The sequence below is a fragment of the Mytilus edulis genome, chromosome 6, assembly GCF_963676685.1.
Source record: "Mytilus edulis chromosome 6, xbMytEdul2.2, whole genome shotgun sequence".
Taxonomy (NCBI): Eukaryota; Metazoa; Mollusca; class Bivalvia; order Mytilida; family Mytilidae; genus Mytilus; species Mytilus edulis.
In genome coordinates, this window is record NC_092349.1 from 69,742,952 (window position 1) to 69,755,635 (window position 12,684).

Consider the following 12,684-nt stretch of genomic DNA (forward strand, 5'->3'; position numbering starts at 1 on the left):
CCCATTTCGAACGAAAATGAACATTTTTAAGGCATGGCTTCCATGATGAAACAGGTTTAAAATGTATTGAAATATCGTATGGCAATACAAGTACATCGGTTAACATGTGTGTACTTTTACAAAAAAAAAATCCTAGCTGAGATTTTAATCGTGGTATTTGAGCCCTAAATAAATTATCCAGTTCTTTTAAATAAAGCGTGTATGGTGTATTGTGAATGAATATTAATATTTAACGTAATCAAGTATAACAGTTACCTTTTTTATGATTATTTATCAGGGATAAGATTTTTGATTTATATGAGTTATTCTGATTGATAGATGTACGAAAAAAAAACGTAAAACAAATTTCTCGAAAGAATGTAACATTTTACATGAAAATGACGAACTAGATAATTAGTAAACACGTTAAATAAGTTTGTATTATAGTACTAACAAGCTTATGATCCTGTATCATTTCTTGACATCCGTTTAAAGTATACTTTTAAAGCATTTTATTCAGTTTGCTTCATTCCCGCCAAAATCGCCCTTTTGACGCCATATTTTGACGTTGTCAGTGCCCCTGACAATTGTGACGTTACAATGGACCTTTGACGTTCTACACAATCAACAAGATTTGTGTGTAGAAGCCATAAATGTCCCTTTGGCAGCATGAGGGTTAAAGAAATGAATTCATAAGAAGTTTTTAAATTGAAGTATTACACTTAAGATAATTGAAATCGCATACTTTACGAAAGAAGATTTGATGTAAGTGTTTCATTCTGATGATGCACTTGGTAGAAAAGAGAATACTTCATGTTTATACAACATATTTTGTAGCTAAAAATTACTAGACCAAACCGAAAAAAATCAGGTTGCTGGTTATTTTCTTTGAAATAAGTGGAAAATGTGATTTCCAATAAAAAATGTATATTGTGATAATAATATTATAGCATTAATTAAGGAACTGCATTGATTCCTTTCCATTAAAAGGTGTGAAATTATCCAGTCAATTCACATATATATATATACACATGGAAAGGAGTATTGCAACACCTTGAATTTTTAAACCTTGAAAAATCAGCCTCTTATTTTGGATAAATATTGAAACATAGTTAATGATAACATTGGCATTAAAACGAATAAAAAAATGTATGAAAAAAAAGTTTTATCTAACCACAATTTTGATAATAAAATGAAGTATTTTTTTGTACAAAAAAAATGCATTTTACAACTTTTACTGTAGTCGAACTTTACAATGTCAGACATTCAAAATTAATCTTTAGATGATTGTTGACATAATTGTTGATCGTTATACACCAAAGAATAAGTACTTGGTGCAGCCTCCATTCAAACGGATAACCGCCTCTTAACGTCTTTTGATTCCTGTCACCAACCGACTAATTTGTTGCTGAGGTAACCGCAACCATTCCTGATGAAGGGCATTGTTTATTTCATGACGTGTTTAAACTGGGGGTGTCCTTTCGCGCATTTTACGCCAAATAGTGTCCCATATATGCTCGATATGGTTCAAATCCGGGCTACGATCGGACCAAGGAAGATCTTTTATGTGGTTAATCTGCAGTCCAAATTTCAATAACGCAGATATACTGTGCGCGTGTGTCAACCAGTACTCGCCAAGATAAAAATAAACAATAACTTTTGTGAATTTACAGGAACAAAAACAACTAAAATTATGTGATGTTTGCAACAACTGTACAGAGTTAAAATCGTAAGCAAAGGTCCCCGAAATGGTCTTATCGCACGATAACCAATTCTTGTTTAAAGTCTCCTGTATGGCAACCACTCTCTTTTAAGGATTGTATTGTTTGCAATGGGTTTCCTTCTGACCAACCTTCATTATACTTTTCCTAGCAGATGTTATAGGGGGTCTTCTTGAGCTCGGAAGGTCTTTAACATCGTTTGTTGCCTGATTTTTATTCTCAACACGACTTATAGTGGAATGGTAATGACCAACAATACGTGCAATTGTCACAGCGACATACCTGCTTTTCTCATGCTGATAATCTGCCATCTTGCTGCAGTTAAGAGTTGTGGAGGACCCATTACAAGGTTTCAATCACATAACTTTATAAACTTGGTTATTTAAGGTGTTGAAAACAATGAGGATAAAACATCTGTTTTATTGTTTACGGGTACAGTAGTTTTTTATGCATGTGCAGATAAGAACTTATCGAGTCGATATTTATTGATTAAACTCAGGTGATATTTAAATAATGTTTAACTTGTTCTATTTCAACAAATTATATCACAAAAATACAGAGTGTTTTTTTTAATTTTAATTTCAATTCGTTTTTTTTTTTTATTTGGTCGGGTTGTTGTCTCTTTGACACATTCCCCATTTCCATTCTCAATTTTATTGCAATACTTTTTCCATATGTATATAAGAATAAGGAGATGGGGTAAAATTGCCAACGAGATAACGATCCACCAAAGTTCAAATTAAGTGGATGTAAGCAATTATTGGCAAGTGTACGACCTTCAACAATGAGAAAAACCCATACTTTATAGTCGGCTATAAAAAGCCCCGACCTAAGAAATATGAAACAATTCAATTGCGGAAACTATGGGCTTGATTTATAACAAAACAATTATGAAAAACAAATATTACAGACATGAACCAACGAAAAACAACAGACTACAGGCTCCTGTCTCTGGACAGACACAACAGTCTCTCCTTGCACTGATTAAAAGTATTTTCTTGTAAAAAAAGTTTTGTGTTTTGATTTTCGCCAAAGTCAGTTATATGTTAAAAAGTAAAAATATATGTTAAGTTTCAGTTCTGTTATTGGGAGTTACGCACGATATAAGTGTATCTTATTTGTCGACTTGAAATGAATTCATAAGGAGTTATAAAGATCATTTACATTACATAATCTACTAAAGGATCTGACGTATTAGTGTTTCCTGTTGACGATGTGTATGACTGGTACGCTGTATAAGTGAGAATAACCTTGGTTATAAAATCAACTTTAAGTATTGTTTGAAAGTTTTTACTAGACCTAATCGTAAATATCCGGTTTCTTGTGATTTTAATCTAAAAAGGAGAAAACATACTATCCGATAACAAATATGTCTTGTGGACATCAAACCAGGAAGTGTATAGATTGTAATCCTTCACACAGTTTGATATTAAAATATAAAATTCCAGGCTTGTAATACGTGTTTCTCGTTCCTCGTTTTTTTATGTAGATTAGACCGTTGGTTTTCCCGTTTGAATAGTTTTACACAAGTAATTTTGGGGCCCTTTATAGCTTGTTGTTCGGTGTGAGCCAAGGCTCCGAGTTGCAGGCCGTACATTGGCCGATAATGGTTTACTTTTATAAATTGTTACTTGGATGGAGAGTTGTCTCCTTGGCACTCACACCACATCTTCTATATCTATTATATTAATGAGAATGTTGAAGGCCGTACTTTGACCTATAATGGTTAACATTCACAAATTGTGACTTGGATTGAGAGTTGTCTCTTTGACACTCATAACACATCTTTTTATATCTATCATAATTTTGTACACAAGTGTGTCCAGTGGGAGAGAGGGCCTGATTTGGTGAACGCCACGCTTTTGATCGTTATGAGCTCTTGCAACAACAACTCTTAGTCCTTATGCTCCCTGTTGTGAGACAAAAGTAGGAAGCATGCTATGAGGCTTTACATGGCCCTTGAAGTTTGGAAAATAGTATTATTCAATTAACGTTTCACAATTGTATTAATTATATTGATGAATAAATAGGGTGATGGGATCTGGCACAACCTTTTATAAAACTGTTTTGATTTAACTAAAACGCAAAACAAATTGAGGATAAGTAGCGAGCGAAGATATTATCCATCTACGTAAGCATCTTTGTACAAGACATTTGTTAGCAAATATTGTCTTGGTAAAGTCTTGGCTCAAATTAAAAATGTCTCGGTCTGGAAATGATACTCACATTGTACTGTTGACTATCAAAAAATTTTATTATCAAATTCACGGGGCAAAAAAAAATCGCATTATTAGACCTTCTTCTTTCTTTCCTTATCGTAAATACTTCATTTTTCAGAAGTAGTATTATTTCCCGCCTATCATCACGGTCGACCTTCTTTACTACTGAACCTTCCAATTATATCAACAACAAAAAATATGCGTTTTTTCCAGAATATACGTAGAATATTTAGCCCTGAACGTTAGGAAAGTACCAATCAGTCAATCAATCAAGATTGTTCCTTATAATAATGCATCGAAAAACACTGGAGATGTTTATTTAGACACAGCTTGTAAAGATTCAATTGTTCAACAATTTCATTACTCACTTATTAGATATGCAGAAAACATGCTCCAGTGATTTCCGTATAATTGTTCACCGTCTTTGTTATGGTCATGTTTAGCATAGATTCTGTCGCCTTTCTTCAATGCCATTACAGTGTTTAGAGTTCCCGTAGAATAATCAGTTCCAAATATTCCCACATCTGATTGGTTGTTCTTCCAGAGATGACAGTGTAAATGTAATCCTCTACTGGCCATTACAGTACTTGAAACGAAGTACAATCCGTTTCTTGGAACCGTAAACACGCCTGTAGAAGGATCATACACATTGCCAATATTCAGCCAGACTTTGTCAAATTTCAGTACTTCATTGGGTTGGAGAGTTATAGATGACGTCAACGATGCTGTAAATGCGGGTCTTTCTTGGTTTCGGCCAGGTTCTATGAAATTATTAAATAAAAGACGTTGTAAGAATAGTCTTGAATAAGACGTTATATCAATGCGTTAATAACTGTTTATTAACTATACTTTAAAAAAAAAACTCCCACAAAAATAACAACGTTGTGTCTCCATAAAGCCCTGTATTTTATACATATATTAATATTAAAGTGTTCCGATACTGGATAGTTTTTCGAAAAAAATAGTTGAATTGCCAATGTTGCTGAAGTGTTAATAAGTGCAAATTTTGACATTTTACAATGTTAAAAAAAGGGATTTTTCCTTTGACTCAAACATCTACAGACGGTTGTAAAATTAGATAAAAACAAATGCAGATACTGTTGCTTCCAGCGACAAATATGTATTCATTACAAATACAAATTTTACTTTTATTCTGAGCCCTAATGTTAATTAAATACCTGCGTCGTTTACTTTGATATGGTTTTTCAAATAACAAACCATATGTCTTGGAATCCGTCGATGTAAAGCACTGACACATTATAAACATTACAACTTCCTAAAAAAACACTTCTCTATAAGGGTATAGTTTAAATTCTTTGATTCAAACTTTAAAAATTGTTTGGTTTTCACAGATGGATAAAATGTTTGATTGCATTTTGTGGATGATGATTTGCAATGGTATAACAAAAAGTCTACTGACAATGTATCTTTTTACTTACCATATCCGATATCTTCGATGACCGCATTTTTTATCATTGGAATTCTCTGGTCAGTAGCCTCCTCAACCGTCTTTATAATATAGTCCTTCAGCACTTGGTTTAATTTTGTAGTGTCAAAAAGAGCTAGTAAAGGCATCTGCTGGTTGTTCAGAAGGGGTACTTCTACTGTAGAGTTTTGTCTAGTCTCCTGTGACGCCATTAACTGAACGCAACTCATTAGCATGAAGATAAAAATAAGATGCAACTCTCTTTGCTTCATTTTAACTTTATATCAATATAAATAAGAAGATTGTTTATTTTAGACAGTCCCGCTTATGTGCTTCTTTTGAGACAAATTTCTTTTAATTTGTAAAGTTTATTGATGATCATATATATGTTACAGGAAGGAAGAAGGTTAAGTATCACAAAATGGTGAGGTCAAAAACTGATTTTGAATGGCGATCTTTGTTTTCGTATTTTCTTTTGTATCCTGATACCCCAAGCCACGCAAGACATACAGAGAAAACATAATGCACGTCATCGTTTGTACGCGGCCCATAATAAGCCAATATCTGCAAGAACAACTGAAAGAGAATACAATCATGTAAATGCAAAATGAAATTGATATTGGATTTGTTAGTGTTCAATGTACAAAATCGGTTTGTGACAGTCATAGAAGGTGTTCGTTTTATCGTATCTGTTAAACCAAATATAAGATAGAGATTTCAGTGACCGCGAAAAGAGTATTCATTTCTCGACCTATACGATATTCAAGACCTTGCAGCTACTACTAAGACTTGGTAAAACGTCATTGGTGTCCGAGGAAAAAAATAACGAACCAGCGTTTTATCAACAATCGTTGCATCCACTTTCTCAAAGAGTTCATCAGAAAGAATCAAAAATATTTCACAAATAATACAAGATACTTGGTGCTAAAGTTGGGGAACTTTTTTTTTTACAGTTTTCCTTTATTTTTTCGTGGTTTTATGTTGTTGTTTTTTTTGTCGTACGTCTTTTGACATGAAAAGGTATTCATGCATCGCACTATTGGGTTTTTGATTTTAGGCGTTTCTGTTGTAGTCGGTCCTGATGTGCAATTTGGACGCAAGAGGTTTTTTTTTAGTGTTTATTCCATTTTGTTTATACTTTTTTACTTAACTTGTACTTTATCGACATCGTATATATATTATATACGGTTTGTACTATCAACTACAAACAATTTTTTGCTGGTGTCTTTTCGAAAATTAATAACATATTTCTCGTTACCGTCGTTGTTAGATTTATTTGTATGTTTGTTGGCCTTTTGTAGTAAATTGTGTTGAATGTATGTGGTTTATGTGTACACAGTTAAGTAAGTTGTGTTGAATGTCTGTGGTTTATGTGTACACAGTTAAGTAAGTTGTGTTGAATGTCTGTGGTTTATGTGTACACAGTTAAGTAAGTTGTGTTGAATGTATGTGGTTTATGTGTACACAGTTAAGTAAGTTGTGTTGAATGTCTGTGGTTTATGTGTACACAGTTAAGTAAGTTGTGTTGAATGTCTGTGGTTTATGTGTACACAGTTAAGTAAGTTGTGTTGAATGTATGTGGTTTATGTTTACACAGTTTTGGCTGTGAGATCACAATTATTGTCATTTTAACCTATTATGTCTGTATGGGTTTCTCAACCTATCATGTCAATATAACGAACTATGAACAACTGCCATACAATTGAAAGGTTTAGATAGCTATAATTTCGAAAAATGTCTGTACCAAGTCAGGTATAGGACTAGTCCAAATAATTATGACATCTTGAAAGGCTATTATAATTTTTTCTTTGACGCCTTACTTCAACGCGTCAAAGAAAAAAAATATAATAGCTTTCAAGACGTCATAATTATTTGGACTAGTATAGGACAGTTGTTTTCTATGTTGATAAAGTCTAAGGTTTGATTTTTTCAGTTTCTATGGACTTCCCTCCTTTTCTTAATTTACCTTGGAGTTACTTCCCTTCTTTTCTTAATTTACCTTGGAGTTACTTCCCTTCTTTTCTTAATTTACCTTGGAGTTACTTCCCTTCTTTTCTTAATTTACCTTGGAGTTACTTCCTTTCTTTTCTTAATTAACCTTGGAGTTTGGTATTTTTGTTATACTTTTTCATTTTGTTCACGATTCTGCTCACTTCTTCGTGAACGCAAGTTGTGTGATTGATACATTATTATCATTTATTATTATTATAGTTGGAGAATATGTGTAGGATGTAACTTCACTTCGAAATGTCAATAGTTTCCTATTTGATTCTCAAATGTATATTATATCAAGGATTGGTTAAAACTGCATTTTATTTACATACAGAGCAAAACAGTGCAAGATAATCAAGCACAAACACATTTAATTCGTAATTTCAATTACTTAAATCAATTCCACTACAATATATTCCCCATTCACTGGTCAAATTTTAAACTAAACCCCATCATAGAAGACCGTGTATTAACATCCATGTCAATTTATAAGATATCCAGAAAACATAGACCAATGACCTCCATATATAGACTCGTTATTATATACATCATGCTTTATATAGATTTTATCTCCCTTTCGCAATGCCATCACGGTATTCAGTGTTCCGGATGAATAATCTGTTCCGAAAGATCCAACATTTGACTCATTGTTCCTCCATAGGTGACAGTGTAGGAATTTTCCTTTTGTTGACATTACAGTATTCGATATAAAGTATATCCCATCTTTTGGAACTGTAAACACACCAGTTGTAGGCTCGTATCCGTTCCCAATATTTAACCATACTTTATCAAATGTTAGAACTTCGTTCAGTCCGAGTGATTTTGACGAAGTCCTTGATGCTGAAAAGGCCGGTCTTTCGTCTGTCCTTGCGAGGTCTGTAATATATATTTTACATTATGTTTGAGCTTTGATTCATTATTTGCATCGGACTCTTTACGGACGCATGCATTTATAACGTGTTGTTTTGTTTTGCAAAATTTTAGTGACAAACAGAAATAAAGCATTATTCATTATTATTATTATAGAATAATTGCGTACGGAAGCAGTTAATAACATATACAGATTCTAACACAATACCCCATTGGAGATGATATTTCTTCTACTCAAGAAGGGGAATGTCGAAGTTTTCAAATACTGCAGTAATGGATAAGTATAAAAACAAAAGCGCCTGTTTACTTTTACAAATTGTGACTAGGAGGGAGAGTTGTCTCATTGGCACTTATAAGATGGCACTTAAAATAAAAGTTGTCAACTTATAGTTCGTTTCTGTGTCGTTTTGGTTGTTTGTTTTAACTGAAGCGTTTCTGTTGTTTCGTTGTTTTCCTCCTATATTTGATGTGTTTCCCTCGGTTTTAGTTTGTAACCATTAGTATGTATTCTAAGTTAGAGACTTACCTTTGTTGATATCTTTCAAAAGATCATTTTTCATATTGGAAATTTTGTCTTCTGTTGCCTTTTCTACAGTTGAATTGATATACGTCGTTAAGACTTTGTTGAGATTTGTCGTGTCGAACAAGGCTACCAACGGCACATGCTGAATATCCAAGAGAGGTATTTGCACGGTGGAGTTGTCCACCTCATGTCCACTGGTGTATCCCAGAATCCATATCAACAATATACTCAATAATTCAAAATATGAAGACGTCAGATACTTTGCCATTGTCACAGGTCCAGCCGATATTCCTTTTTGTATACGTATGATTCTTTGTTATGATGACAGAGAATATTAACATGTGGAGAGGTTACAGTGGGAGCTTTCAAACGTTTTAAGGGGAAGTTTTGGTAAGTTATTTGGTATAATTTCTCTTTTGTTCATGATAAAAAAAAACCACAATTGTTTTCTTCTATCCTTGGTATTATTAATGGAAAAATCGTCAGTAGGTATTTCCAGACATATAAGTGTGGAAATCATCCTTTTGGAGCTTATAGGATGTTGTATTGAAACTATTCCAGAAAGCAGCTAAATGTAACTTGTTATATGAGCGTAACGTAAATACTGTAAACCAAATTACCAATAAATAAACAATAAGAAAAAGTTCTAATGATAATGATGATGATACAGACTGTGGTACAAATAACAAAAAAAAATAATATACGTACAGCATTTGAGTAAACAAAAGATATACTAAGTCAGTCTTCCAATAATCGTATAGATTAATGATATACGTTTTTGAAAAACGTATTTTGTATGGGTCAAAGGCCCTAGTTTACTGTTTCTTATACTCTAAAATTCGCGTGGTTGTTACTGACACAACAAAAGTTACATTATTCGTTAAATATACTGTTGATACTGAGATATGCCTCGCTTTTTGTAATTGTGATAGTATAATGCAAATGTGGAAAATCAAAACAAGTAAACTGTTCAAAAAATGTGGGGCCATGGTAATGAGGTGTACTAATATGAATATCATTGAAACCTTATATAGTTTCTCAATAATTTCTATATTTAGGAGCACGAAAAGAATAAGTTATAAACCATGTCCTTACCGAGGCACTGACTACTGAGCTGATAATACCATCGGGGACTAACAATTTACTAGCAACGGTATCGACCTTGTGGTAGTTAATAAAATACACACTTTATAAATGTTGTGCGTCCGAAGCGAGTTTTTTTAAAATTTAATTTCATTGGGAATGCTCAAATCTAAATATGTGTCAGCCGGCAATGCATAAATATGCCAGAACCTCAGGATTTATATGATCAAAATAGACCCTGACATACTATCCAAAAGCATTTAACGTCAACTTTGGCTAGACCAGATATATTTGAAAGCAATCAACGACAACCAATCGAATCACAGACTCCTTACTTGGGACAGGTACACACAGAAAGAGGAGGGAGTAAACATGTTTGTGCGAACTTAACCCTCCCCTAAACTGAAACAATGGTGTAACAGATAACTGCAAATATCAATTGCAAATGTTTTGACTCACCAGATCGGCATGAGGCACAACAGCTACTAACATGAGGATAAAGACAGACAGTACCGATCTGAGTGTACTCACAGTTACTTACAGCTTGTTTAAGTCCATTACTTAACAACTAATCAATAAATCAAGTTCTCCGAGACTACTGAATTTTACACATTTAGTGTAAAATCGTCATAACCCGTCTGAAAAAGTATAACCTTTATGCCCGCGTCACACTGTCCCGATTTTTACGCCGATGGCAACACGATTATGGAAATTTTCAAAATCGGGACTGATCGTATCCAGATCGGGCTATTCGTAGTGCCATCTTTAACCATCTTTAACTATCGGCCACTTTTTCTAGCCTTCGGGGACAAATTCGGGAAGGGTTCTAAATTTTTTAACATGTTAAAAAATCCCCGAAGGTGCGTCCGATGTTGAGGGTTCGTATTGAGTTCGTATCACTATCCTCACCATCGTAATGTCACCGGGAATGCATCTTTGAACATCGTATTGCATTCGTGTTTCCATCGTTTCCATCGGGCAGTTTTGATATTACGATGTCTACACGAATGAATCACGAAGCTACCCGAAGGTCTTACGATGGCAACACGACTTCGCAATCCCGTCGTGTTGCCATCGAATACAAGTACGAAGGCTACAAGATGGAACTACGACGGCAATAAATCCAGCTAAATGTAAGTTAATTTTCGCGCTACAATACATTTAAAGTGCCATGCGCGATATGCACTGGTCAGTCTGATACGACAGTTAAGAAAGACGTTCACAAAACATGGAGCTCATATCATATGTTTCTTTGAGAACAAGAAAGGCGACAGCGTTGTTTCTATTAATTCAAATGGAACAAGAAGATCAGCTATTACAGGCTCAGGATTTACTGTTACAAGTAAAATATTATGTTTTGTCAATTTTTCATATCAAGTAACATAATGAAAATCATAAACGCGCCTCGTACACCAACACTGCAGGTACACGTACAAAATGTATATAGGGAAACCAACGTTTTCTTCATTATTCTGATTTTTTATGTATCATCTGAGTTGTTGTCACACGAATGTTTACTCCATAACCATTTTGTTTTCTATATGACATATTTTGCCGCATTTGTTGCTTTCCCCACATCCTTCCTTTTGTCTATATTATTATGATATTCTCCTGGAAAGAGCTCTTTTTGAATAAAAGGGATCAACGAACCCATAACCTTACCTTTAAGATAGATCAGTAAACATGGGCATAATTATGGGTGATTATTCAGACAAGTGCACACATTTTACAGTTCAAACAAGGCAATGCCGAGCGTGGCATCCTCTTGTATGTAACATATTGGGGACAAATATGGACACTATATTTGTATATGACACATGCAGAAAATGGTAAATTGAATATGCATATTTGATACATAAACTTTTTTTTTTAGAAATCAACCAAAACATTCAGTAACTGGAAATACCTTTAATATTGTCTTTAGAACCAGCAGGTAAAAAATTAAGCAACCAATTTCCTGTGTATTATGCTATTTCAAGGAGAAAAAACAAGTCCATCTGCATGACCTTAACCTTTGGCCTTGAACGTAAAAAAAGTCAGATCATTACAAGGAGGAACAATATACCAAATGTGGTTAAAATCTTTTGAAGCATATTGGTTTTAGAGTGTCCACAAGGGTGATATTGCCTTGTTTTACAACTGCCACTGTGACCTTGAACTTTGAACTTTAAAGTCAATAGCGCTTAAGATATTCTTAACGAGTAACACCATACCAAGTTTTGAGCATTTTGGTTCTAGAGTATCCATAACAATTTTATCTACACGCAACTTACATGTAGTAGGCGAGGGGAAACTAAGTTTTATAAGAATTAGACAAAAAGATCGATTTCCCGCCTATAATTTAAATGCATCGTAAGCTGTACACGACGTCTTTTAGACATCGTATGGCCATCGCGCCATCATCGTAATCCCTCGTGTAGCCTTCGTAATCCATCGTGTGACCTTCGTGATCCATCGTGTAGGCTTCGGCTGAGATATGATGCTTAAATACCCGTCTTCGGTTAACCTTCGTATGTCCATCTTTTGCTATCGTATATAATTTCGGCACCATCGTATAGACTTCGTTATTCATCGTACATGCTTTGGTCACTTTTTGGTATTTTAACGAGATCGGGACCAAGTTCGTACAAACTTACAATTTTCGCATTCGGGTGTCCATCGCATATGAAAATCGGGGCAGTGTGACGCGGGCATTAAGGAATGACTGCTATAATTTCTAACTGACTTCTAACATCAAAAATTTGGTACGCGGGTTCTTCAAGTTAGAGTGTGCACCACATAGTTGATGTTATATCAAATAGACAGAACAAATGTTACAGTTATTCCTTATAAATTAATTCTAAATTCAATTCTAAGCCGGAATAAATCATG

General features: G+C 34.1%; 3 protein-coding genes across 3 annotated transcripts in view; 1 reads left to right on the plus strand and 2 right to left on the minus strand.

The window, feature by feature from the left end:
* The window catches only part of LOC139528275 (leucine-rich repeat-containing protein 14-like), a 63,279-nt gene that overhangs the window by 36,273 nt on the left and 14,322 nt on the right, over positions 1 to 12,684 (plus strand). The gene's annotated exons all lie outside the window — the stretch shown is intronic.
* Positions 3,953 to 5,724, minus strand: LOC139528288 (complement C1q tumor necrosis factor-related protein 2-like). The gene is made up of 2 exons (XM_071324201.1): positions 5,359 to 5,724; positions 3,953 to 4,680 (listed from the first exon to the last, which is right to left on the minus strand). The coding sequence occupies exons 1-2, from the start codon at positions 5,615 to 5,617 to the stop codon at positions 4,280 to 4,282; spliced, it is 660 nt and encodes a 219-aa protein (XP_071180302.1). The 5' UTR covers positions 5,618 to 5,724; the 3' UTR covers positions 3,953 to 4,279.
* Positions 7,819 to 8,998, minus strand: LOC139526579 (heavy metal-binding protein HIP-like). Its single transcript, XM_071321738.1, has 2 exons — positions 8,734 to 8,998; positions 7,819 to 8,213 (listed from the first exon to the last, which is right to left on the minus strand). The coding sequence occupies exons 1-2, from the start codon at positions 8,996 to 8,998 to the stop codon at positions 7,819 to 7,821; spliced, it is 660 nt and encodes a 219-aa protein (XP_071177839.1).

Excerpts from the sequence above, each read along its gene's own strand:
- LOC139528288 (XM_071324201.1), bottom strand. The coding sequence starts at position 5,617 with ATGAAGCAAAGAGAGTTGCATCTTATTTTTATCTTCATGCTAATGAGT. Across the intron at positions 4,681-5,358 it reads CATCGAAGATATCGGATATG|AACCTGGCCGAAACCAAGAA; the intron begins GTAAGTAAAAAG and ends ATAATTTCATAG.
- LOC139526579 (XM_071321738.1), bottom strand. The coding sequence starts at position 8,998 with ATGGCAAAGTATCTGACGTCTTCATATTTTGAATTATTGAGTATATTG. Across the intron at positions 8,214-8,733 it reads TTTGAAAGATATCAACAAAG|ACCTCGCAAGGACAGACGAA; the intron begins GTAAGTCTCTAA and ends TATATATTACAG.